Source organism: Actinia tenebrosa, unplaced genomic scaffold (assembly GCF_029948245.1).
Source record: "Actinia tenebrosa isolate PJP-AT-01 unplaced genomic scaffold, QUT_ActTen_1.0 PGA_scaffold15__27_contigs__length_11533743, whole genome shotgun sequence".
Classification (NCBI taxonomy): domain Eukaryota; kingdom Metazoa; phylum Cnidaria; class Anthozoa; order Actiniaria; family Actiniidae; genus Actinia; species Actinia tenebrosa.
Window position 1 is genome coordinate 9,379,303 of NW_028292575.1, and position 27,640 is coordinate 9,406,942.

Genomic DNA, 27,640 nt, shown 5'->3' on the forward strand with positions numbered 1-27,640 from the left:
AAAGTGTAAAAGGCTGCAAAGATTCATACCTTTACATCGAAGAGAATTCCTTGTCTTGATATGTGAAAATATCCGTAGACAACGCAACGTCTTCAAGAACTTTTACTACACTGATTTAAGCTTAGTTTGGGCCTACTTTTATGGGAAAACCTGCATTCTTAAGACCTTACACATCCTACGCAATGTTGCACGCCCTAGGCGCAAACAGGATGTCCCAAACACGAACTTACGTAAACAAGCGCCAAACCTAGGCATGACTCACTGTAATGTAATTACGTACGGAAATTATTTCTTGCTTACGCATTTTCCACGCAAACAGTTAACTAAAGAATTACATTCCTATGTGTACACGAGGCATTCCTAATTAAAAATATAGATTTATGACTAAATAATTACTGTCCGAAATAGTGTCTTTTGACTCTGTCACACAGGGGTATACTTTAAGTTAGAAAACAAGCATGATGATTTGACGTCACCAGTGTCTCATTTAGTCAGTCAAACAGAGGCTTTATCTTTGAATGATCAAGCTGACCAATCTGATCAAGAATACATGCCTACTCCCCTTCCAAACCGTAAACTTCAAACCCTGAATCGACACATTACCAGTTTGAGTGACGGGCGAGTGAGCCCGGTGCGATTTCAACTAAACCAAGCCATAACAGAAGTTGCCAGAAGTACTCGTTCTTATATTAAACGAAAGGCCAATGAAGTTGTCACAACAACTCTTGAATGTATAGCGCCCGGACAGTCTGAAGAACTTCTCGGGCTAATAACGGTATCTTCTTCAACAATTGATGACAGACCTGAAAATGATGTCATGAAGACGCTAATTTCACTATACAATGGGGCCACATCACGGCACACCAAACTGACATTGTTGTCAATATTCGTCAAGCACTACACCAAAACGCAACTCAAGGCAATGGTTCCTGGACTAACAACATGGCGAATCGACGAAGCAAGAAAATACGCAGTCGCTGGAAATTTGTGCGAAGGAAAAAACCCTGTGATTCGTTATCGGTTAGATGAAAAGAAAGTCGATCATTTTATAGATTTCATCAGCAGCCCTTATTATCTTCAGGACGTGGCATACGGAACAAGGAAGCTAAAGTTGTCGAATGGAGAAGTAATCGAAATACCAAACATGGTTCGGACTGTGATAAATTCAAGAATGGTAAGGCTCTATGAATCATATTGCCAAGAAAAAGGCTTTGCACCACTTGGACGATCGACGCTCTTTTCCATTTTAAAGGTATGCATTTAAAATCAAACAAATATTATATCTTTTCAATGAAAGAAATTAAACTATTTCTAAATAAAAAAGACACTAAATGAAAATAAATCATAAGGGGCACGTGACACCAAAAATCTGAGCTCCAAATAGAAATCGAACGCATGATCCTATGCAGGCTATCTGCGTACTAGACGGATAATCTAATTACTAGGCTACAGATTTTTGCGGAGTCCAGGCTTATGGTCAATTTTCATGCAGTGTGTGTGTTCATTTATTCGTTTGTACGTTTATTGATCTATCCACCCATCCTTCCCTCCTTCCCTCCTTTCCTCCCTCCCTACATCCATTCATTTATCCGTCCGTCCGTCTGACCGACCGACCGACCGTCCGACCGTTCATTCATTTATTTATATGACATATAATAATTTGATATCTGATCTCAATGCATTTTCCCATAGGTATGTGCATCGTCTCAGAAGAAAAGTCTTGCAGGACTAGACAACACAGCGACTGAAGGAGCGTCAGCTTTTGACACCATGGAAATGATCATACACACCATGGCATCCCTCGGTAAACATCTATTTTACAACAAATGTGATGAATTATCTTACGACCCTCTTTTCTGACTCTTAAGTGGCTTATATAAGACCTTCTTACTCCTTTTCTTATGTGTACAGGTTTATCTGTTGATCATGCCAACAACTTCATACAAAGGATTCAAACAGCTAAGAGATATCTGAAAGCTGATTACAAACTCCATGTAATCGAGGAAAATCCCTGTGCTGATCATTGTATACGATTCGCACTGTCTTCAAATGAAAATCAGTATAAGTCAGATTGTAAACATGATCATGATATGCTATGCGATCGGTGTCAGGACTGCAGAGACGTCTGTGAAGATATAATTTCCGAGCTCGACTCAAAGGCTATTTCATACAGGTATAGTCAAAACTTTATATAACGAGCGCCTGTGTCTTCGAACAAAGTTTTGCATCGTTTTCAGTGCTACATTTAGGGTGTGTTCAATTTGCTTCATCACAATATTTTTCGATGATAAACAGAGTACCATAAATATTTCATTATTTCATTTTTAATCAGCACTCGATCTTTAAGTTATAATTTCTTCCCTCTTCCCTTTAAGTGATAGACCCTTTGCAGTTAGAGGTCTTGTGACCTCACCTACCTAAAAACAAATCAGCAATTGTCGTCTAACTAAACTCGACCTGTCCTTTCCATTTCTGGCCATCAGTTTGACACTGCTGATTGATTTAAGGTAGGTGAGGTCACTTGACCTCTAGCTGCAAAGGAACTATTGTAACGATATTCATACAGAATAGCCCGATTTATCTACAGGTGCTTCAAATAACTATTTTAACCTTATTATTCCTAGTTATCCAGAGCAACAAGAAGAGCTAAAACATGATGCCGAAAAAGCAGCAGAGAAAATCCTAGATTGGAAATCACACATTGTCAGGGCTATCAACCAAGAAAGGGCCAAAAGAGAAGTTCTTGACAACCTTGCTTACGAACAGACTTTGATCATAATGGATTGGGCGATGAAATGGCTCCCTCGAAAGTACCGTGAAACCCAGAACGAGTGGTTTGGGAAAAAGGGAATTAGTTGGCACGTTTCGGCCTGTATAACAAAAACAGCTAGTAACAGAGAAAACGACTTCGAGGTAATTTATTTGTCTTTTAGTAAGAATGTAATAAATTGCTTTTTATACAAATACAACAAATTGGATTTTATGATTTTATGCATGTTTGCTACTGTTCACAGGTGCGCACCTTCGTTCATATTTTAGAAAAGTGTAATCAAGATTGGTTTTCGGTGCTGTCGGTATTAGAGAATCTGTTTCTTGAACTTCCAAAAACCTTGCCAAACATCAAAGAAGTATTTTTGAGAAGCGACAATGCTGGTTGCTATCATAATGCTGCCTTAATCACAAGTATCCATACCATTGCTAAGAAACAAGGGCTGATTCTGAAGAACTACAGTTTCAGTGAGGCAAATAGTGGTAAAGACGTCTGCGACAGAAATATTGCACCACTTAAGGCACATATTAACAGATATTTGAATGAAGGTAACACAACTTTATTCTCTTTTTTTTTTCCAACGTAAATCTTTTGCAGGGAATATGGCTGGTGATATTACTTTACTTTAATTAATATATAACTATTTTTACCTACTAGGTCATGATATCACTTCTGCTGAACATCTGAAAGAAGCTATTGATTCCTATGGAGGGTTGAAAGGATGCCAAGCTGCTATAATTGAGCTAGATACAAATATACAAAGTGCAACGAAACCTTTTAAATTAAAAGGCATTAGCAAGCTTAAACAATTTGAATATAACATTGGTGGAGAAATGACGGTATGGCAGGCGTGGAATATCGGAAAGGGTATGAAAATATCGAAGACTGGCAGTCCTCAAGGTGAGACGGGCGTAATCGTAACGCGGCCATTTCTTGAACCAAAAGTGACGTCTGGCATTTTAAAGAAAATTATAGTGGAACCTTCTTCATGTCCAGCTGCAAAAAATGAGCCAAATGTCCCTGATGTAAAAGACAAAGAACCTGTCAAGTTTTATTGTCCCGAAGAAGGATGTATTAAAGCATATAGCTGCAGTCGCTATCTTAAACAGCACCTTGATATTGGAAAGCATGAATTCAAGCTTCACGAAGAATCACAGTATGATCAAATACGACGGAAATGGGCGCAAAAATGCACTTCTCTAAAACCTCCAAACCCCTCGTGTCCACTAATGGTTAGCTCGGCTTCTACTTCAGAAGAAGTACATGTTCCTGATCTAGTGACCGGCTGGGCATTGAAAAAAATCGAAGCAGTGCAACCGATTTCCACTGCACGTGAAGAGCTACCTTGTAGGGCAGTTCCTGATTGGGGAGGACACGGGTAGGAAAGTGACGCAAGCAGAAACATCGACACGAATGCGTTCCATGCGTGATAGTAACGGGAAACGAGTCTTTGATAAAGAAGATTGGCTAACGGTACAGCAGATCACCAGCTATTTTTCAAGACTGGCGGCGATGAAAAAACTTGGTCAGTTACCACCAGCACCTCTAACTGAAGAAGAAGAGGAAGAAGTCGAAGTTGCCGTGCGTACGACCGAAAGATATAATCTGCGGGAGAGAGTCTTGAGGAAGCTCACTTTGTGACTTCTTTAATCGGTCTAGCTAGAGTGTATTATGGGAGGACCTTGCGATGACTCTAGCAAAAATTTAAGGGCACTGGAAACTAGTTTCAAATGATGTTGCACATGTAATAACAATATGATGTTGCAGCTTAAAACATGAAATGGTCGGCTTTGAATGGCCATAGTACCACTTGGAGGATTATATTTGTTGTATTTTGATTTTTTTCTAAACAAATGTCTTTTAAACTTCTTATGTTGAAGATATATATCAATATCTAAAGACGTCTAGATCAATGAATGTGTACTGTATTTTGGTGTATGGCTTTTTGACTTTGTTAATGTTGTATCATTCTCTCACAAACAGTAAGTAGCAGAGCTAAATATCTGACTTCTTCTAGATTGTTTTCCTTTATTTACTACTGGTTTGCAATGGCTTTTCATTTGATGAGTAATCTTTGTTGTAATCAGCCATTAGCTCGTTGTGTAAGATAATCGCTAAATCACGCAATTTGCGGTGCTCTCATGCTTCACAGTTAATACTTTACAAAAATATTTTTTCGTGCACTTGTTTCCTATTATCTATAGTAAAGAAAAATCAAACTGCGTACTTTTAGAAGCCCGCCGCAGCGAGAATATACGATGTTTATTTCAGGCCAAAAATACCTGTTTTAAATTTCGATTCCAACGACTTAATCGTAAACTACCTTAATTATTTTCTTTCGAATTGCAATGATAGTTTGATACCTTCATCGTAGTGTTCAATAGATATACTACACTTGTATAAGTTTCCATTTCGAAAAGAGCTGTAGTTTTAGAGCACTGTTGTTGTGAATTTCGCTCTAATTTCAAGTAATTTGCATAATTTGTCTGGGCATGATTCATTCGACATCCATATCTTCTCGGCGTTTTAAAATTGTCGTCTGATATTCCACACATTTAATAATCACATCAAAGTACATAACAGTGCAAAATATCAAGATAATCGGAGGTACCCCATGTAGACACATTTTTCAGCATTGCATGGTTTTCAGGTGGACTCGCTCTTAAGCAATCATATTATTTAGTATATGTAATAGGACTCCATGCTGTCCAATTAAGAAATAATTGGACGAGTAAAATTCTGAGGACTGCCAAAATTGGATGAGGCCATAGGCCGAGTCCAATTAATTTGGCAGTCAGAGGAATTTTTCGAGTCTAATTATTTCTTGATTGGGGAGCATGAAATACCATTACCTATTAATTATATAGCTGCCTAATTAATCCCATATCAACAAGACCTGTCCAATTAAGAAAATAATTGGACAGTTACCTATATGGGGTTAATGAGAAGCTGTATAATTATATATTTAATAATGTACAGATTTTAAAAGACAAATGTTTATACCGTTAAATGCATTAAGAGGGTCAATGTGTCTGATATATTCTGGGATCTGCTGCACACACAGAGAAAGCTTTATCTCTAAACATTTTTGTGTTAGATGTGGGGACCCAGATGTCCAGTTGTTCAGACCAAGATGTTTTAGGATTGGTTTTTGAAGAAAGTTATTGAATTGTCTGACATTTTTTTCAAATTGTTGTTCTGATAACAGAGAAAAGAGATGAGCCAGTTTTATATAGTTGCTATGGTAAAATCAACGGACACTGAATGTGAGACAGGCTACAGAACAGCAAACCCCATTTCACCCCAAGACAACCAGGCAATAGGCTTTAAAGGTATTATTTTATATATAAATCATGATGTTTTGGATACAGTGGTGTCAGGGGCGTAACCAGGGATCTTGCAGGGAGGGTGCACAGAGAACGGAAATGGAACTATTACAGAACCAAAATGAAGTTGCAAAACCAAAAACAAAAACAAAAATGAAAATGATATTGGAGGACCAAAATGAAAATTGCAGAACAAAAAAAAAAATTGCAGAACCTTAAACAAAAAGAAGCAATAATGGGTGAGTGATATGCAATTTTAAAGCAAATGGAGATAGGTGAGCGGACCTTAAGCTTTTATGGGGGGTGCACGTGCACCCTGTGCTCTGGGTGAGGTGTTTAATGAAGACTATGAAGGATATCACTAGTTAGCTGAAACATCATCATGTTTTATCAAAGCTATCCGTTTAATCCAAAATCCTTGACATTTGACATCGTGTTAAAATGGGAAAGCCTCAAAGATTGCAACTCCTCTGCATGATTAAGTTGCTGAAGTAGAAAATGGTCCTATTTCGAACAGTGACAATGCCTGCAATATTAAACACAATGATGCACCAGGTTTTTCTAGCCATAGTAACAGCACAAGCTTTCTGGGAATGAGAAACATTTTGAGAGATAATGGGATAAAAGGACAATGGAACCCAACTGTTTCTCATTACCAAGAAGCTAGTGCTGTAACTCTGGCTATGCACACAGTGCAACTCTGTTTTTAATATTACAGGCAACATTGCTAAAGTAGTATCATTTTTTACTACAGAAATAGTGGCTCACAAAATCAACTTCCTGCAATATGCTGCATTCAATGTTGTAACCTGTGTCCATAGCTTAATACCACATACCGACTAGAAAATAAAAAAATAAATTTAAAATATTTTAAATGGTAAGAATGAAGTGTTTCTAATTAATTGCTTTTCCGTTTTACATTCAGAGTAACCATCTGTTGTAATTGCTCGCACCAAATTCATAACTATCAAAATTGAACATGTTCTCTCAGGTATGTTATGCTATATATTAGAGCCTGAAACTCAAGTACATTTGTTTATTGGTTATTAGGTGTGCACATCCCTTGGCCTTTATAGCATGGACATACTAACTGTGACTGCTTAAACAAAATTTATGATACCGTAAAGACTTTAGCCAATAAGAAGAGAGCAGAATCAATATCATTTTGAACTCAGCCAATCACAAACTCTAAATTCCAGTGAGTTGATGATATCTCAGTGTTTTCCAGATATCTAGCCTTTGTTGCTTGCTCTTGATTGGTTCAAGTTTGACTTAAGTTTGATTCCCCTTTGCACTCTATGTCGTGATTGGTTTTGGTCACATATAACTTGTCCTCTGGGTATAAAAGGGAGGTGTGGATATATATTCTAGGAAGTGTACACATGAACACTAAACACGTGAGAGTAGACCATCCCTGTTTCCCATTTTTTCATTCCCTTGAATATATTTCTTTCTTTACCAGTAACGCTTGAGATGTATTAATAATTTGTCTTTTAAATATAAACTATTTAATGATATTCCATTCAATGTTTCCCATTTTTCATTCCCTTGAATATTATTTCTTTCTTTACCAGTAATGTTTGAGATTATTAATTTGTCTTTTGGGTATAAATTATTTATACAGTGAATGATCATTGGGAAAGTAGACTAATATGACGGTTTGCCCTGTTTTGTCTTCTGACCATACGTCATTCCCTCGAATAAAATCATCTTTTTATCTATATACATTTTTTAGTATCAGCTAGAACTTGCATTGCTTTATTGTGATTCCAGGAAAGTCTAGAGTTATACACTGGTGTTAGCTCCTGTTATATTTAATTAATATCACATTTCTGCCTTCTTTTTTTTCAGCCAAGGATTACATCAGAGCCATAGTGTTTCCAATCTTTGTGTTTGGTTTGTTTTATGTTATTACTTTCTGTTCCATCGTTGCAATTTGGTGCAATTAGTAAGTACAAATTACAATAGGGTTAAATAAAAATTCACATTTTGTAATATTATTTGGGAAGCACGGGTGGCGTAGCGGTGTGAGCGCTCGCCTCTCATCAATGCAACCTGAGTTAGTCCCGCCGGGTTCGGTGTTGTATGTGAGTAGAGTTGTTTGTTGGTTCTCTCCTGTGCTTCAAGGGCTTTCCGGGTTTGCCGGTTTTTCTCCCTCCGCAAAAAATCAACTCCTAAATTCCAATTCAATCACGGAATGAGGGCCACAGGTTTGTTAGCCACTGGCTGTTAAGTGCTACCCTCATGAAAAAAGGACTTTTTTTTAATTATACCATTAGTTGATTTTCAGGAACATTTGGTTATTTCCAGGAATTATAAAATACCTGGTACAGATACTTTTTGTCTGAATTTAGACAGTGATTCCATTAACTGCCATCAATATTATTATTTCTTTGAGGTAATATTTTACCTTTTTTTAAAAATAGACAAAAAGGGTTACCAGGAAGAAGTTTCTTAGCTATTTTGATGCCCAAGAAAGCGCCTTCAACAGAAGATGAAGGTAAAAACATCCGTCAAGCTAGACCTGAATAAAGAGTTATCCATGTGCAATAACAGAAAATATCTATACCACCATGGAGGAAACTTGTAAAATGACCCTACCCCCAGGAACTTCAAATTTTCTTCCTTACAAATTCTGTAATTTTGTTCTTTCTCTGACTCTGCCCCTCCAGAATTTCTAATTCCCTTCATGGGTGGGGTATGGATATTTTCTGGAACAACAAATTAGCATATTCAGAGGTGGTTCAGATTCACACCCAGTCATCACTCACTCGCGCTTTTTCAATTCACTCACTCACGCTCTTTCATGCTTTTTTAATGCGTGGTGGCTTTTCTCTTCTGTCCTTCCCTTGATGCACTAGGAACTCACTAAGTCCTTCCCATCAACCACAGCGTGAGATCAATAAGACAAGAGAAGAGACTGCGTACAAGTCTGGGGGTGGTTCGTTGGGTTCCATGAAATCCACTCTTTGTGAGATCTTGTGAAGCTGATCATGTTCTTTACATTCAGTTGTCAACAGAATTGGAACCCCCTATTGTGAAGCTGATCACTCCAGTTTTTCTGTGTGCCAACCCTGGAACTCCCATTGTAAAATCCTGGATCTGCCGCCCGTCATGATTTCTTAAAGCCCATCCATTTTTGTACAGGAGGGGTGGGGCAGTGGAATTTATGGGGGTCTTTACAAAAAGATATAAAGTCAAAATCAACTATTTGGTGACCATTTTACTTTGACTTAATGCCAGGCACTTTCCTGAAAATTTAACTTCAAGCCATCAGTGACGTTGTATTTTTGTCCATAAAATCTCACCTTTCTTAATGGATTTATAGATGAAAATGAAAGCTTATCACCACTTGTGGAAGCAAGATCCTTGACATCAGGATCTAGATTCAAGTACGGATCTGTTCAAAAAGGTATGAATTTTGAAATGTCTTAGAATAATTGAATTATCTGCTTTGAAAACTTTCCCTAAATCTTCTGTTTTATGTACAGTTCTTACTGGCATCTTGGATTTTTACTGCATTATTATTATCTATTGCATAGTAAAGTACAAATAGACTACTGACAAATGTTTGTACCAGACAGCATTACAGCTGTTTGTGTGATTGTGACAACTTGCAAAGGTTCTGTCTGTCAAAGATTACTAGCTTGAACAATGTCAATTCACTAAACAAATCAAGCTGCAACACCTAAGAATTTGCTATGCCCAAAGTGCTAACCTAAGGTCTTTTGATATGTATAATTTCCAGAATTGAATGAAACCCCTGAGGTACAAGATCAAAACAGAGAAATAAGAGAGCATGCATATGATAGCGAGAGCCTCCCAGAGCCATCGACGGAACATATCAAAAAAGATTATGATATGCTTCATGATCTTGAACATGAAAAGGATATCTATAGACTCAGGGTAATTAGGACTTGAAAAAATTACAAAATAACTGTTATGAATCCCTCATTCGGATTGGTTGGAAGTGCAAATGATTAGACGTTCAATTGGCTCATATGACCATGTCAATGGTGGTGCTGTCCCTAATGGACTAAAGATGAGGACCATGAGTTTGTTATTTGAATTACAGTCAATTTCCATCCTCTATAAAATAAAGATAATTTGTTTATATTATTTAGTGCACAGCAACTTCTTGTTGCTGTGTTTCTCCCAACCTTCTCTTATACCCTCACATGCTATAAATGCACTTAGCATGTGCACATCTCTGCAGGATGCACATGTTTTGTTTTGTAAGGGGCACTTATTAGAAGAGGGGCGTCTTGTACAAAACAGCTCCAAAGGGGGCTCTTAATTGAAGATATACAATGAATTATTTTTAAAAAGACAAGTTAGTGATAATTGAATGATGATCTTGTCTCCCAGACATTTGTTACTGTAGCAGACATGTCGAAGGAAAATCGCAAGCAGTTAAAAAAGAAGTACAAACTTTACCACTGGTCAGTAATGCTGTTGCTATAGTAGCTGTCATTTGTTGTTTTTGTTTTTTGTTGTAGTTACATGTATTTTTAATAGATATTTTCTTTTTACCCAGGAATTTGATAGTCATCTCAGTATTTTACACTCTTACTGTTCTCCAACTCGTGATTACTTACCAGAACGTTAGTATGCTATACTCAAGGGCCCCCTTCAGCAGAAAAAAATGATGCTTTTTTATATTGTTTTCTGTTGTGTTGACGGAAGAAACTCAATTAGCTCCCCCCTAAACTCAATTAGCCCCCCCCCCTAAAATCTTGGCTGGATCCGCCCTTGATACTTGGTGGGCTTATAACTTTTGTTGGAATTTGTATTTTTACACTTCCTTTTTTCTTCGTATTTCTTTGTCTTTTAGGTCTTGAGAAGCAGTGGTGATGAAGACATTTGCTATTATAATTTCCTCTGTGCCCATCCAGCTGGACTGCTGAGGTTAGGACTAGAGTATCCATCCTTAATCACTCTACCCTGTTACGCTACCCTGTTAGCAAAAACCCTCTTCCAAAACTCTGCTTTCAGGGTAAACTTTAAGTGTAGATCCAGGGGGTGGATTTGGTGGCTAGCCATCCTTCTTGGAGATCGAAAATAAGGTTTTGAAAAAAATAGGAATAACATGCCTGGGCAGATCTAGGATTTTGGGTAGGGGGATCACAATCAAGGAAATGTACCTTTTCAGCAATTAACATTTTTTAATGTTTCAATTCAATTCCAAGCTAGTAGGGGGGGGAGGGGGGTCATTGGCACCTTGTGACCATCCTTTGGATCCATTCCTGTAATAAAAAATAAGGCAAAACCTGAAAAGGAAATGCCTTTCTAGGTAAATGGCACCCCACCCCCCCTCCGCCGTAAAATTGTTTTGGATTGACCATTGTTCAGTGTTCTCCTTGTTATGGAGGAAACCTTGTTTATATTATTTCTCTTGTTTTCAGTGCCTTCAACAACGTGTACAGCAACATTGGATATATTTTGCTTGGAATTTTGTTCTTTTTCATTGTCCTTAGAAGGTACAAAGCAAAAGAAAGAAAAGATGATATGAGTATTATTGACATTTGGACAGTGGCATAGCGAGGAGGTTGCCTCCCTCCCCTCCACACCATTTGTTTTCTAGACCTGTGGATATGGTGCAAAAATGAAAAAAATGAAAAGTGTTCGCATTTGTATTGGTTGGAAACTGGTACATTGACCACCCCTCCCCTCAAGACCAAAACCTTGGTACACCCCTGCATTTGGATTTGAAAAAGGGGGAACTTGAATGTATGCAATGATGCTACTTTTGAATTTCATTAAACTGGTTCTATTTGAATTCTTTCAGAGATCGACTTCACAAGCAAGCTATTGCTTCAAAGGACATACAAGAGAAGGTGGGCTTTGATTTTTCATTTCATTCATGCAAGGCATAATAATAATAATAACAGTTAGTAATAACCTTTGTCTGTTTGTAACAAGAAACAACAATTAGTTATATGGTCTTGAAATGCTACATAGACTTGATGGAAAATATACTCATGATATTCTTTGAGTGTTGCAACAAGATGTTAAGCTAAGGACACACAAGCAACATTCCGCACAGTGTTGCAGGCAATATATAGGCAATTTGTTGCACGCATTGTTGTTGAAGTAGAAAATGAACCTACTTCAGCAACATTGCTTGCAATCAAATGTTTATATGGAGAAAAGTCTAGGTAGAGGGTTCCTCTGATTGTGTCCTTGCTACTAGAGTGTGTATTGCTAGTATTAGTGCTATTACTCTGGTAGCTGTGGGTTTTGTTTGGGTTCTCCCGTTTCCTCCCTCCATAAAAATCAACTTGTGAATTGAGCATTGCATGCAAAAACATTGAATGTAGTGGTATTGTGTATGAGTGAAAAAGTGTCCCCAATTAGTGCGAAAGGGCTACAACAACTTGACACTTAAATAAAGATTTTTAATGAACTGGCTTTTCCTCTTCAGTCGTGTGGTATTCCAAAACACTATGAACTATTTTATGCCATGGGTAATTTATTTAGAATACAGTTTGTTCTAGAAAATGGTTTATGTCCAGTGAATGCTTTCAAAGATAATAATCAAATAATAATCGACTTTATTTAGAAAGGGTGACATGTGACAGCCGCAACTTTAATTGCAATGATAATTTTGTGGCCCTCTATGTATGTCTCTGAATGAGATGGGACACCCATTTTATGTGGTTATCTAAGTCAAGGGCAAAGGTCTAACCATTTGCAGATATTTTTAAGAGCAACTATAAAAATATAGAAACTATAGAAAGAAGGAACTTAGATCAATGGTCATGAGACAATAATGTCACCCTGGACATTCTTGTACTAATGGGTTGTTGGTGACAGGGCAGAAAAACGGTTTTTGGCCTTTCGCCATAAGGACAGCTTTACATATTTAATCTCAATATTTTGTAAACACGTTCTTTTGGAGCCAAATAGCCAAATATAAAATGCGACCAAAGTTTATTGAATGCTTATTTGAGATATAAAGCCATGTACTTTGGGAGAGGTGATACTTCGATCAGCAGAAAAACCGACATTTTTGTGAATGCTAATAAGTAGATTTACTTTCATTCGACAAAATTTCGTCACAAGTTTCCTGCAGCAGTGACACAAATGAAATGCTTAAAAAATTTGGAGTATTAAACTCAGTTAAATAAAAAAATCGTGAAAGTAGCAGGGTTGTTGTTTTTCTGCCCTGTTGTTGTAGGTTAGGTTGTAGGAACATTTTGAATTAAGCTTTACAGCCACTGTCCTCATGGTTTCACTAATGATATTTCTAAACTTTTCATTTCTTCTTTAGCCATGGCACTCGTGATGGAAGGAGTACTTAGTGCTTGTTATCATGTTTGTCCATCAAACAATTCTAATTTCCAGTTTGGTAAGCCATTTGCTTATCTTTGACAAATCATAAAATTTCTAAATGCTTCAACAATTAATATGCATTTTTTAAACCAAATTGAGAAAAACATTGTCAGGTTGAAAAGTTTAAATTATCGAAGGTAAGATTGCGGGGTGTTCTGGTTAGTCAATATCCTTCGCATTTGGAGAGTGCTTGAATTTTCTAGATACATGCATTGAGTGAAAAACTGCTTTGTTCAGTAACTTGAATAAGGTTTGACAGCTGCAAAACAGTAAATATGCATAATTTACTCTCAATATGCATAATATTAGCCTCATTAACTGTTTACCCAGAATACCTCTTGGTTTTAGATGTGGCGATTGATCTTTTTTAACCTGACAACCTCTTTCAATTTGGTTTATGCAGATATTGAGTTGTGATTTTCGTTTATGATAGATACGTCATTCATGTATATCATTGCATGTCTGGGAATGGTCAAAGTTTACCAAACGAGACACCCTGATATTGTCAGCAGTGCACACACAGTGTATGTCTTGTTTGCTAGCATTATCCTTATTGCTGTCGTTGGAGTGGTAAGTTTCAGTTATTCTTACACATACTACTCAGCTTACAGGGATACTCGCAGTGGTAATATTTTTTGTGCAACGTACTGCAATATTTTATTTTTACTAAATTCTGATTTGCTCTGTAAATTAGCCATGACATGACTTAGATTACCCTAGGCATTTGTAGGGCTAAAATCCAAGTCATGTATTGTGATGAATTTGAGAAATTTAAGCTCCCTCGACTTGAGAATTTATAACCTAGACCCCAAATGCCTCTCATGATTTCCAGCTGCTCCTGCCTCATAACCACCTGGACCCAGTTGTATGAAGGTTGGATAGCGCTATCCAATGGATAAATCTTATCCAGTTGATAAATTTATTGGATAACACCATCGACTTATCTACTGGATAAGGATTTATCCATCGGATAGCACTATTCACCCTTCATACAACAGTAGTAAAAAATTCCTGGATCAGCTTTTTGCACATCTTACCTAAGCAAATCTTTGGCTGTTGTTTCATAGCATGCGACAATCACAACAGAGCCCTAAGCACCATACTTTTCAGGGATGAAAGACCAATGATGAAATTAGAATTTAAAAGTTGTGCGGGAGTAAAAGCAGAGAAAAACCCTCAATCTAATAGTACTCAATTATGCTAATTCTAATGCTTAATCACCTCCCTGGTTTAACATCACATAGTGCAAAGTGATTGCACGCTTTTAGTGTTTGTACTTGTTTTAATCTCCTCATTATGGTCTTTCTTATTCCCAGTTGTTTAGTTCCACTTTGTTTTGGTCTGTGTTTTGTGTCATCCATATTACGATATCCTTATATTTGAGCTCCCAGTTGTACTACATGGGAAGACTTAAATTCGGTAAGTTTTAAATGAGACATCTAATTAGCCATTTTTGAAATGAGCAACCAGCTTGCCTCCTTTTTGGGAGGGGACTTGCAGAGCTAAGGATAAGGGCTGGTCAAATTAGTTTTAATAGCTTGGTCATACCTTGGAACTTATTCTCAAGGGAATGACGCATGGTCCCTAAATGGCAGGTCAAACCTGGGTTGCCTTGGTGAGAGGCGAGCGCTCTCACTGCTATGCCATCCATGCTTCCTATAAACTGATTTCAAGATGCTGAAAAATGCGTCTTTCTTACCCACAAATGCCACTCACTGAATTAACAAGAATGTGATGATTTTGGAGGAAGCATGCAACATGCAAAACCGCTAGCCCCACGTTGAAATAGGGTTTTTCATTGCTGTCAATCACAACTAATCAGTCAGTACCTTTCAAAATTTTGATCAGGACGGCAGTGAAAAACCAAACTTCAGCATGCAGCTCATAGCTAATGACTTTGCATGGTTATGAAAATAGCAGTTAACGATTTTCAATTTGGCAGAATCTGGTATGTTGACAAGACTGTTGTTTTTCCTGAGATACGACTGCTGTGCTTGTCCTGCTTACAGGGTAAGTTTTCAACACCCAGCACTTAGGCGTGAATCAGATTAAGGGAGAGGGGCCTGAAAACTTCAGCATCATTTTGGGTGCTTTCTATTAAGTTGCTTAGGGGCCAGTTTGGGTTGCATCGGTATAGATCTAAGAACTGATGCATACCATTTCAGAACTGGCAACTTGGACCAATTGGTTTAACTTAATGAAAAGCACCCTGTTACGTCTCACCAAAATGAAAGGGGAGTAGGGGTGCCGAACCTTGGGCCCACCCTTAAACCTTTCCATGACAATAAACATGTGAGTTAAGACTAAATGTTAAAAGAACCTTTATTTCCTGCTCTTCTTATTCTGTACAAATAAATGATCTTGCATTTAAACAATTATTGCTTCAAGTCGAGGTATTGGGGTCAATAATACGAAATGTATAGGAACTGTTAAACTCTACTATTGCTACTTATATTTTTCCAGGACAGAATGTTGCTTTTGATCATAGCAAATGCTGTCAACTGGATGTTGTAAGTACTTCATAACGATTTAATTTGTAACATTTTCATTGTATCAGTTTTGTATAACATTTTAAAACCACGAACTGTAACTGTTTGTAGTGTATTTTGGAATATAACATTGTACAAAATGATAAATATAACATTACTGGAAATGGTATGGGATCCAGCGAACGAATTGGGTTCCTTCATCAAGTAGCTGATTTGCAACGGGAGTAAAGTTTGTCTGGATCTTTACTTGCTGCTGGTGTACTTAGTGACAGCCTTCGTTCCTTCACTTACTGCGTGCTTCGCCAGTTCACCAGGAAGTAGTAATCGAACAGCTGTTTGGATCTCTCGGGAGGTTATGGTTGATTTCATGTTATAGTGTGCTAATCGCGACGCCTCTGTTGCCATACGTTCGAATATATCGTTCACAAACGAATTCATTATGATCATGGCTTTGCTTGAGATTCCGGTATCAGGGTGAACTTGTTTTAGAACCTTGTAAATGTATATAGCGTAACTTTCCTTTCTCTTTCTAGATCTCTTCTTAGTGCCCGTTATGGCAGCTTTTCCCCCAGCTTTCTTCTCGCCTTTCTTTGCAACTTTAGCGGGCATGATGGGACTTTCTGCGTTTATAGATAATTATGAAAGTGAACAAATTCTGGCTATTTATCTGATCAAAACAACCGGATCAATTGATATGCGGATCGAAAATACTCCATTGTCATTGGTGAATAATGAAACTTACTTCAAAGGAAACAGCTTAAAACAGGTATATAATAAATATGACATGACGTATACGGGTTTTGGATCAGACGGAACTGAACATACCTTATATAAGTATCAACAGTAAATTTAAAATGTTTCTTTTAGGAATCGCAAAGGATAATAACAATCATGATCTCTGCTTTTAAAAATGCTCAAATATATTATTGTGAAAACGAAAATATATTTCATTTTCTGCCACAGGTATCCCACTATTAGGCATTGCAAATTGTGTTGTATGCAGTAACTTGTTCCACATATATAGTAGTATTTCGTGAATGATGTATTGTCATATTAAACTAATTTTGTCATATTCGTATTGGTATTTGTGACTAATTTCAGCTTTATTGTGAGATGTTAAAATTATTTCACTTGTTTTAAATAAAAATAAAAAATTTGAAGTAAAAACAAAACAGTATTAGCCTGTGTAGTCTAGTCCTGTATTAATACCTAACTGAATATACTAATGTTTTTTTCATAATTTAATGAATTTACTGTGGAGTGCATACTAGAGTGCAAACAATTAATAGCGCAGCCGTGATGTCATAAAAACGAAGACAAAGGCGAAATTCGGACAAACAAACTTACAAGTTTACTTTCAGCAGATAATTTTCACAGCCTATCGCAGTTGATTTTAGTTTACATGGGCTATTATTGTAGCTTTAAGTAAAAATAATAAAATCGGTTCGTATAATCCTCGTAGCGGATAAAAAGAATGCAATGTTTGTCCAAATCTTTAAGCTATTTTTAGAATCAGCATGCTGCGCTATTGGTGAAACACTAATTACTAAATAGTACAAAATAGTGCAAATTAAACAATGGAATTTGCATGAAATTGTGCTATTTAATTTTACTAATAGCGCATTATCCCCTATCGTTTGTTACGACAGTTTGCCGGTCGTATTCATTGCCATTACATGCTTGCTCGTTGGGCTCGCCCTAGCGACGTAGCTGTTTCGACAGCGGCTGCACACCGCCTGCCTCATTCTTCCTCGCTTGCTACAACGGTTTGCTTGCCGTATTCATCGATAGCGTTCTACTCATCGTTACGTTCTAGCGACTTGTAATCGTTGCCCTGATATACGGACATAGTTCGCTCGATTATCGCCTACACAATAATTTTGATGTCGTGTACTGCTGTTATTACCGTTGGTTCTGCTCGCCACACAACTTGCCGGTCTGAATTTATTCTGCATTCGGTTGAGGTTATATAACCCCTTGCTTACCCCTTGACATCGCATATCGCGCTGCATCCAGAATCCTTCACTCGAGCCTTACTCCTTCTCTCTCATGCTGATTAGCCTCTTTATTTACCCTCTGACACGAGTATACTACCCCCACCCCCTTTTTCTTCTTCCAACCAGGTCTGTAATCGGGACGCATTTTCCTTTCAGCCCTTCCAGCTCTTCCTCCAGTTTCCGCAGTGTCGCCTCTCAAGGGCGACCACTTCGCGTTGGAGTTACAAAGTTATCCTGATCTAAATCGAGTTTCGTATGTGTTGAGTGGCATTTACCATGGTTTCAGGCTGGGCTTCAACGAGGCTCCCCTTAAGCCAGCTAAGCGTAACAACAAGCTTACTCTAAACTTTCAATTCAAAAAGCAAGAAGCATCTTTAGTTAGTTAACATATTTTTATTTTAAGCTTACTTACTTTGCATGTTTTTTCCTCGATTCCGTGCGATTCATTCTCAAAAAAACACAAACGTGTCTACCACTGCTGCTTGTCACACAGTATTTGATTGTTAAAATCTGTAATTTTTAGTGATATTTTCGTTTTTCAGACAATCCCAACCATTTTCTTGTTTCTAGACGAACCAAGTAAACGTTGCTAGGGTCAAGAGAGAGACTGGTACAAGGAGAACTGCGCAGTCTCATAAAAAAACACAGGATTCCCAAATAAATAAAACAAGTATGATGCAAAACAGTATAAAAATAAGGTTGTGTAAATCAATGAAATCTTTCAAAATCTTCAAATAATTCCAAATATTAATATAAATAAATATATTTATTTATTTCAAATCTAATGTTTTATTAATATAAGATTTCCAAATAGAAAAATCAGATACTTTGTTGGGTAGCCTGTGTTATTTGTAGCTGTCTTCTAGTTCGTTGCTACCATTTTGTAGAAGAAAATGTTTTGAAGAAAAACAGTTTTCAAGAAAGTTTAATGGCCTTAAGAACCAGAAAGGCATTGCCCACATTGGTAATAATTCCATTTATGCTCGTTTTGAAAAATGATAACTTTCATTTTCAGTTTCTGTCAATGTTAATATTCAAGCTTAAAAAACTTACAACTTTTTTTGTTTTGTTTTTAAGCTTAAGAAGGCTTCAAAATAATAAATATTAGAGGGGGGAAAAGCACTGGTGCAAACGGTAGGGGAGGGTCATTACTTTAAGCAAACTCATGATCAAAGGTACCCAAAAATTTGTGCATGTATTTGAGGGGGAGGGGGGTAACTATGTTTTGTGCAAAGTCGTAACCCGAGTGAATGGCAAAGGATTTGTTTGCAGCATAAAAAGGGAGAAACCTTTCAACTTGTGCAGATCAAAACTAATATGCACCTTACCTCTCCCTCCCTCTGGTTAATAAATGGTCCCAATTCATCTTCACTTTATTTTTTTGTGTTTCTATTAATTGCACCCTTGGTTTCTCATACATTTAGCTCACTGAGAACTCGACATGATATGGGACTGCAAACAAACGTACAGAAACTACATACATCATATGTCAAGTTCATATACTATTGGGAATTGGCTAGATATTCACGCCCAATCAAAGGATAGATACAGACCCCGTTGATACGAGCCCAAGATATTGATAAAAAAGTTTAGTATTATAATAGTTAATTATTTATTATATTAATAATTATATTTATATTTGTAGAGTGCTTTTAGTCTCACTGTTGAATAGTTAGATAAATTTATCTAACTTAGATAACTATTTAGTTGATGTCACCTAAAATAGTAAAAGCACGCCAAATAACGGCCATGCTAATCCGGGGGGTTGTTTTACCAGAGAATGAGTGGATAGACATTCATTTGTATCATCGTTTCTCCCCCTGATCTCAGTAGCTGTTTACTCGTAGTTTCAAATTTAGGTGACGTCACCTATTCAACAGTGAGACTAAAAGCACTCTACTGTTCTAGTTTATTTCAGTGTTGGTGCTAACAGCCTGGGGGTTCGTACTGTATGCTGGGTTTAAAGTTGCAGTTTCAATGGTTTCTTGAGACATGTTCCGAGGAGTTATTTATGGAGATATGATGTTAGCAACTTTATGTTTACACTACAGATACAATCAATTAGCCTGGATCAAGCTGTTGTATCCTGCAGTATCAAGGACAACCACAACCTAGATTTCATTCTTGGTGTTTGGTTACTGTATTTCATCTACTTGATGAAGCCTTTACAGCTTTTAGCAGCATTGGAGCATTATTTGAACTCCCAGTGATTGTTTTATTTTAAAAACTGAAACTTTTGGCTTTTTATGATTTAAGACATTACATTGACAACTTCAGAACCCTTATTATGCCATCAAAAATGTTCATTTAAAAAACCATAACACAGGAAGCAAACAGTGATTAAAAAAACACGACATGCAGTATGTAAACTTTGTATCATAATCTTTTATATGACAAAAAAATTTGTAATAGGGAATTTGTAAAAGTCAATAAAATTTCTTATGAATAGTTCCCTCTAACAGATTTTTTTAATATTTTGACTTAAGTTTTTGAAAAAATAAACCAAAGCCAAATGCAAAATTTGAAGAACTTTTATTGCACAGATTTGAGTTTTTTTTTCAGTTTGAATATAAAAATGTTTGAGGAGATAAGCAAGTTGCAAGTTCAAATGCAATGCCTCATAGATCAACCCCATCACAAGCTCAAGGACAATATGTCAAGCCTTCTTAAATGAAATTTAAGGCCATTTCAAGCCTTTTTAAACGAAATTTAGGCAAAGCTAAACTTGACCTGAGTAGCAGCGAACAATCTACAATAGCCACTGTTTACATTCATTGTCTGGCCATCTATGTAGGTGGAACACCTATCAAAAAAGATTCTGGTCATCATGCGAGTATTATCTTTGGTCATCAGCAAGGCGAAGCTAAACTGAAGATAGATTAGATAGATAGATAGAAACTTTATGTACATGTCAAAAGAATCTAGCCAAGGGAGAAACCCTCTACTAATAGGGGACACCTAACCGATATAAAAATTTACAAAAATATACAATATATATAACTAAATAAAATAATTCTAATGTACAAATTGTTCTAAAATAAAAATTCTAAAATATGATACATATAAGTTAATTAAATAAGCTAGTAATTATCCCTTTATTACTATCCTTGTTAACAAAACATAATCCATCGGGCCTGGTTCCTCTGGTGCAAACAGCAGATACGTCCCACTTTTTAATTCTGTTTAACTTTTCTCCATATTTTCTTTATTTTGTAGCTCATTTGTTACACAACCCTTGAAAGAGTTTAATCGAACATCTATCTCACCCTCTTCAAGCTGAAATCAAGTATAACAAAGTGTTTTAGAAACCAGAAATTATCCATGATTACTTGTACTCCTTTGGAAGACTTCCCATTCAAAATAAAGATGAATAAAAAAAGTAAAAATTCATAATATACAAAACTAATATGCTAGTACACCAATACCATGATGCTTCATGCTTGAGAAAGGGGAGCAATGTATAGATGTTATATGGTGATCAGCGTACGTAGTGATACTAGATGTACATTACCTCATCCCATGCATACATCTCTATTAACAATGAGGTGATATATACGGTCTGGTGCATAATGATGGATGGATGTTACGTGGTGATCAGTGTACATAGTGATACTAGATGTACATTACCTCATCCCATGCATATATCTCTTTACAACAATGAGGTGATATACACTGTCTGGTGCATATGATGGATGGATGTTACGTGGTGTTCAGTGTACGTAGTGATAGTAGATGTACATTACCTCATCCCATGCATACATCTCTTTATAACAATGAGGTGATATATACGGTCTGGTGCATAATGATGGATGGATGTTACGTGGTGATCAGTGTACATAGTGATACTAGATGTACATTACCTCATCCCATGCATATATCTCTTTACAACAATGAGGTGATATACACTGTCTGGTGCATATGATGGATGGATGTTACGTGGTGTTCAGTGTACGTAGTGATAGTAGATGTACATTACCTCATCCCATGCATACATCTCTTTATAACAATGAGGTGATATACACTGTCTGGTGCATATGATGGATGGATGTTATATGGTGATCAGTGTACGTAGTGATACTAGATGTACATTTGTAACTCATCCCATGCATACATCTCTTTATAACAATGAGGTGATATACACTGTCTGGTGCATATGATGGATGGATGTTATATTGTGATCAACGTACGTAGTGATACTAGATGTACATTGCCTCATCCCATGCATACATATCTTTATAACAATGAGGTGATATACACTGTCTTGTGCATTTGATCTGTTTTAATCCAACTTCACTAGAGCAGTTTAATGACTCATAATCTTTCTCTTTTCTGTTATTTTGCTTAGTCTGTAGAAAGCACAATAACAAAATATGTAACATGAATTTGCAAGAGTTTGCTGCCCAACTACTCATTTTGGTTGGCTTTGAATTGGTTCATGAAAATCATCAAAGCCCATTAAAATAGTGTTACCGGTGCATAATGAATAAAATTATGAATTGGTTAAAGTCATTTTAGATCAAAAGTTTTTTTTACTCTGGTGGTATTATTTTATTTATGTAATCTTTTTTAAGCTTGCAGCTTTCGAACGTTAAGAGAAGTTCACCATAATACTAGTACAAGATCTTAACATACTTACAAGACGATGTTTTTTTCGGAAAGTATAATGCTTGTAGTAAAACTCTTTGACGTGTGCAAGCTCTAGAAAAAGAGAAAAGATTACGAGAAAGAACAAAGCTCTAATCTTAAATGACATGATCTAAATACACAACTAAAGCTTACAACAGGTATATACTTCATGCCAGTTTGACACATAGTCGACCTTACCATATTATCGCCAGACAGTATTATCGCCTGATTAGATCTGTCCCTAGCCATGGTTATCTGTCCCTAGTACTGATCATCTGTCCCTATAGCACTGATCACCTGTCCCTAGCACTGATCATCTGTCCCTAGCACTGATCATCTGTCCCTAGCACTGATCATCTGTACCTAGCACTGATCACCTGTCCCTAGCACTCATCATCTGTCCCTAGTACTGATCACCTGTCCCTAGCACTGATCACCTGTTCCTAGCACTGATCACCTGTCCCTAGCACTGATCATCTGTTTCTAACACTGATCACCTGTCCCTAGCACTGATCACCTGGCCCTAGTACTTATCACCTGTCCCTGTTTCGATTCTATATGGCATGAAGGATTATTACTTAGATTATTACAATACAATATTAATGGTAATTTCTACAACTTAATCAAAGATTTATATTCTAAGTCATCGTGCTTCGTAAAGATAGGCTCAAAGCGAACTAAGTCTTTTCAGTATTCACGGGGCGTACGACAAGGTTGTATCCTTAGTCCCTTGTTATTTAACCTATTTTTAAATGAGCTCTCAATGTCATTAGAAAATAGCAATAACACCGATTTTTATATTCTTCCAAATGGTCAAAAACTCACCTCCCTTTTATATGCTGACGATCTTGTTCTTTTATCAAAATCGCAAGTTGGTTTACAGAACTGTGTTAATCTTGTTAATAATTTTTGCACGAAATGGCAAATGTCAGTAAACGAAAAAAAATCAAAAATAATGATCTTCTGTAAAAAAGAAACGGACAGGATAAAACAATCACATTTCATCTTAAATAGTAACAGCCTAGAAATTGTTAAGGAATTTACGTATTTAGGCGTTCGAATAAGTTCTACTACTGGTAATTTTTCCTCTCACCAAACTAAATCAAAAGAAAAGGCTCTACATGCATTTTATAAAATCACAAATAAAATTGATTTTAGGCGTTTGAAACCAAAATTAGCTTGTAAAATATTTGATTCACTAATTAGACCAATCTTAACTTATGCATGCGAGATTTGGAGTGTATATCAAAAGCACGACTTTGAAAAATGGGACAAAATTCCGATTGAAAAAGTTCAACTACGTTTTTGTAAATATTATCTTGGCGTAAGTAATAAGGCTTCGAATATTGCTTCACGTGCTGAACTTGGACGTTTTCCTTTGATAACATTTATTGATAAACTTTCTTTAAAATACTTTAATCATCTTTTATGTTTACCTGATAATTCTCTATCAAAACAAGCTTTACTTATTTCCAAGTCTTTACATGCAGAAAATAAATCTTGCTATCATACAAACCTTTTACAAATGTTATCTTTTTATAACATAGAAAATGAACTTACAGATGTCATCTCTAATTCTAATTTGGAGAAGTATTATGTAAAAATGCAGGAACTTTACTTCAATCATTGGAAAAAACTCGAAAACAATTCAAGAAAATTATGCTTTTATAAAACATTTAAGGAATTTTATGAATATGAAATTTATCTGGACAAAATTCAAAATTTTGAGCAAAGAAGGCAGTTCACCAAATTTAGAATTAGTAATCATAAATTAGCTATCGAAACAGGCAGATACAACAACCAAAATATATCAAATGATCAACGTATCTGTTTATTCTGTACGAACAACGAAGTTGAAACAGAAATACATATGTTGTGTAACTGTCCTCTTTATGATCAAATTCGCCGACGATTTTTTGATATGATAGAACCTGAAATATCTGTTGACAATTTTAAAGATCTTAACATAATTCGTAACTTAATGATCTCTACCAATGACAAGGTTATTTTTTATTTTTCTAAGTTTATATACAAATGCTTCATTCTTAGGAATGAACCATAATAATTGATGTAATGTATTAATGATTACTTTTGATAAATTTATCTTTGATTATTATTACCATTCAATTAAGATTTTAGTATATTTGTAATACTCATACTTTTTTTTTTTTTTTTTTTTTTTTAAATATGTTACTTTACATATAGATAGATAGAGATATAGATATATAGATATTTTTCTTATTACAATGTGTTTGTAAAATATAACAAACAAAAAAAATCCCTGTTAATGTTCAATGCTTTAGCAATACCTGTAAATTGTAGGTCATGCCAATAAAGCTATTTCAAACCCCTAGCACTGATCACCTGTCCCTAGCACTGATCACCTGTCCCTAGCACTCATCATCCTGCCTTAGATTGTACGTGGGAAGTTAGTGCATAGTTAATGAAGCTTAGGATGAGAGGATGAGTAGAATAAATAAGAATGAGAATCAGTAGGTTTGTAATGGACACTAGTGCTAAGATGGTCGTCATTAACGCTGAGCAAGAAAAGGAAAGGAAAGTGACCCCCCGCCCCCAAACATGCTAAGAAGTTACGTATTCTAGAACGATTTGGTGACAAATTCTTGTTGAGAAATCATATCATTGAAATCGCTGTATCGGTAATAGACATTTGAAGTTAAACACACGATCATATCAACAACGCTGTACTGTAAGCTTATCATATTAAAATATGCTGCTTGCCCTGAGAATTTTTTTTTCTATTTAAACAATAATGCGTTTTCTGTTTCTTTGCTCTGCGCCACAATGCCCTGTAAACTTATTATGTACGTTTTCGTTTAACATCGTAGTTTTCAAATGCGTTCGTAATTTAGGACTTTGTCCTAATAACTTTATACAAAACGTTGCTTTGAAACTGGCTCCCAGCTATTTATTTTCCATTTTAGGTTTGTATGTGCGGTTTGTTAGAGGTAATTAAGGTTAAGAGTGGTCCCACTTGCTTTGCAATGGATTTGAAGTACTTCAGTGTCGCCCTTCTTTTAGCAATTAGGTTGAAGTTTACATTTTTATACCACAGGCATCCCAAACTTTAATGTCAAAGTTTTTGAGAAACATCTTTAAATAAGCTAGTTCGTAGTTTAAAAGTGGTTTTCAGCGCGCATGTGGCTTTATGCCGACTTTCTCACCTTCTTTTGTTTAATTAAGAACAAACGAATTAAGGTTTAAACAAAAGAAGGTGTGAAATGTGCTTGCGCACTGGAAAAGATTAAACTACGAACCAAAACTCGTACCCAGAGCCTGCGTTTCTTCTGGCCTGCGGCGAAGAACGAGGACTCTGGCAAAATCTTTCTTCTTATAATTTCTTTTTTCTTCTTTGGCGCATACGAAATTTTCTGGAAGTGAATAATCATGCTTAAAAACAGAGTTCTGTGTTCACTTCCTATAAAAAAAGATTAGAAATCGGGAACATAGTTTTTTAATTTTTTGCAAGCAATTGAACGCATGCGCTCTTATACCGGAAGTCCATGAAATCCTGGTCTTAAAAAATCACTTTCAAAATTAGATTTCTGGCAGACTTGCTCGGCAAAGTAAAACCCACATCAAATTACCAATTTGACCACTGAAAATTAAAACGGGGTGGGGCACCTTATAATTTTTACGAACAAATTTTTGAGCCTCTAAGATTTTAGAAAAATATATTTTATATAATATAATCTTTTGCTTCCGTTTTATCTCATATTCAAAGTCAAATGATTAAAGACTTGTTATACATATCAATTTGATTTTTTTTGAATACAAAAACATAGAAAACCCTACCCCGTTCAGGCCAGTAGTAGGATGCTTTTTTCTACCCTGGGGTGACGCTAGCAAGTTGTGCATGTTTTCACTTCGAGCTGATTGGCTCTTTACCTGTCAAGGATTCAGCTAGTTTTAAAAGTTACAAATAAACATAGTTCTGTTAATTTATGTTGTGTTTTGTCTATATTTGAATATGAAAATTATTTCAATCAATTATTTCACATCTGCCGAAATAGCTCAGTTGGGAGAGCGTCAGACTGAAGATCTGAAGGTCCCTGGTTCAAATCCGAAGCGGAAACTCTACTGAACAATCTTGACAAAGGAGTTCATTATGCTCATGCCCTTACTGGAAATACCAGTGTCAGGATGGACCTGCTTCATTACTTTGTAGAACAATCCCGGGTTTCGGCAATTCCATTTTTCGTTTGGCTTTTCTTATTGCATTAAAGTATTGGGGCTTCAATTGTTTTTGTTTTGCTTTGTTTTGTTATCTATCTAGAGGTGTTTTACTAGAATTAAACAGCTTTTACTAGCTAGGAATTAAACAGTTTATATGACGTTATATCATGTTGTATATTTATTTGCCATGACGCTATAATGACATATATTTGTTTCTGTTAAACAATACCGGGTTTCTGGAATTCATTTTTTTCCTTTTGGTTTTCTTATCACATTAAATCATTTGTTTTGTTATCTATGTTATACTAGAATTAAACAGTTTTTACTAGGGATTAAACAGTTTCAGCATAGTAGTCATGACTTTTGATTCATTTGGATGGCTCTTAAAAGAACCGTTGTTTTTGTTGTTTTTGTGTAGCAAACAGTTCAAAACAGCCTTGGTGACAGCCTTGGTGTCTTCACTGACTGCGTGCTTGGCCAGTTCACCAGGCAGAAGAAGACGAATAGCCGTCCGGATTTCTCGAGAAGTGATGGTGGATTTCTTGTTGTAGTGAGCAAGTCGGGAAGCTTCACCAGCGATGCGCTCGAAGACATCATTGACAAAGGAGTTCATGATGCTCATGGCCTTACTGGAAATACCAGTGTCAGGATGGACCTGCTTCATGACTTTGTAGATGTAGATGGCATAGGACTCCTTTCTCTTGGACTTTCTCTTCTTCTTGTCACCAATCGCAGCCTTTTTGCCTGCTCTCTTCTCGCCTTTCTTTTCTACTACGGCTGGTTTGGGAGGCATCTTTTTTGAAAGTATTGAACAGATATAACGATATAGGTATGATGCTGTAGAACGAATTTATACTGAACTTATTGTTAATTACGAAACGACATTCTAAGGTATTTATT

The 27,640-nt window shown here is 36.3% G+C and overlaps 2 protein-coding genes, 1 long non-coding RNA gene, 2 other non-coding genes and 1 pseudogene across 6 annotated transcripts; 3 read left to right on the forward strand and 3 right to left on the reverse strand.

The window, feature by feature from the left end:
* Positions 1–550: 550 nt before the first annotated feature.
* Positions 551–8,044, forward strand: LOC116292120 (uncharacterized). Its single transcript, XR_016119810.1, has 9 exons — positions 551–1,252; positions 1,693–1,804; positions 1,912–2,173; positions 2,625–2,913; positions 3,015–3,318; positions 3,428–4,752; positions 5,979–6,102; positions 7,022–7,087; positions 7,948–8,044. It is a non-coding gene; the product is annotated as an uncharacterized LOC116292120 (transcript).
* A 2,947-nt stretch (positions 8,045–10,991) lies between these two features.
* Positions 10,992–20,365, forward strand: LOC116303704 (SID1 transmembrane family member 2-like). Of its 2 annotated transcripts, XM_089030129.1 has the most exons (11): positions 10,992–11,004; positions 11,502–11,576; positions 11,885–11,933; positions 13,370–13,447; positions 13,865–14,001; positions 14,748–14,850; positions 15,374–15,441; positions 15,895–15,941; positions 18,488–18,587; positions 19,342–19,504; positions 19,826–20,365. In XM_089030129.1, the coding sequence occupies exons 4-9, from the start codon at positions 13,372–13,374 to the stop codon at positions 18,498–18,500; spliced, it is 444 nt and encodes a 147-aa protein (XP_088886255.1). In that variant the 5' UTR covers positions 10,992–11,004; positions 11,502–11,576; positions 11,885–11,933; positions 13,370–13,371; the 3' UTR covers positions 18,501–18,587; positions 19,342–19,504; positions 19,826–20,365. The 2 variants fall into 2 exon arrangements, 1 of the variants encoding a protein (XP_088886255.1); XR_004197986.2 differs by lacking the exons at positions 10,992–11,004; positions 11,502–11,576; positions 11,885–11,933; ... (5 more) ...; positions 18,488–18,587; positions 19,342–19,504 and adding an exon at positions 18,743–18,881.
* LOC148911049 (histone H2B, gonadal-like) lies at positions 15,729–18,483 on the reverse strand. The gene is made up of 2 exons (XM_089030132.1): positions 18,330–18,483; positions 15,729–16,540 (listed from the first exon to the last, which is right to left on the reverse strand). The coding sequence occupies exons 1-2, from the start codon at positions 18,334–18,336 to the stop codon at positions 16,164–16,166; spliced, it is 384 nt and encodes a 127-aa protein (XP_088886258.1). The 5' UTR covers positions 18,337–18,483; the 3' UTR covers positions 15,729–16,163.
* A 67-nt stretch (positions 20,366–20,432) lies between the features above and the next one.
* Positions 20,433–22,698, reverse strand: LOC148911050 (uncharacterized). The gene is made up of 3 exons (XR_016119811.1): positions 22,554–22,698; positions 22,105–22,263; positions 20,433–21,193 (listed from the first exon to the last, which is right to left on the reverse strand). It is a non-coding gene; the product is annotated as an uncharacterized LOC148911050 (long non-coding RNA).
* Positions 22,699–26,570: 3,872 nt separating this feature from the next.
* On the forward strand, positions 26,571–26,641 carry Trnaf-gaa (transfer RNA phenylalanine (anticodon GAA)). The gene has a single exon. It is a non-coding gene; the product is annotated as a tRNA-Phe (tRNA).
* A 424-nt stretch (positions 26,642–27,065) lies between these two features.
* On the reverse strand, positions 27,066–27,533 carry LOC116303702 (histone H2B.2 pseudogene; annotated as a pseudogene).
* Between the last annotated feature and the right edge of the window lie 107 nt (positions 27,534–27,640).

Coding starts and splice junctions, on each gene's coding strand:
- LOC116303704 (XM_089030129.1), top strand. CDS start 13,372: ATGGCACTCGTGATGGAAGGAGTACTTAGTGCTTGTTATCATGTTTGT. Junction 13,448..13,864: donor CAATTCTAATTTCCAGTTTG/GTAAGCCATTTG, acceptor CGTTTATGATAG/ATACGTCATTCATGTATATC. Junction 14,851..15,373: donor CATGGGAAGACTTAAATTCG/GTAAGTTTTAAA, acceptor TCAATTTGGCAG/AATCTGGTATGTTGACAAGA.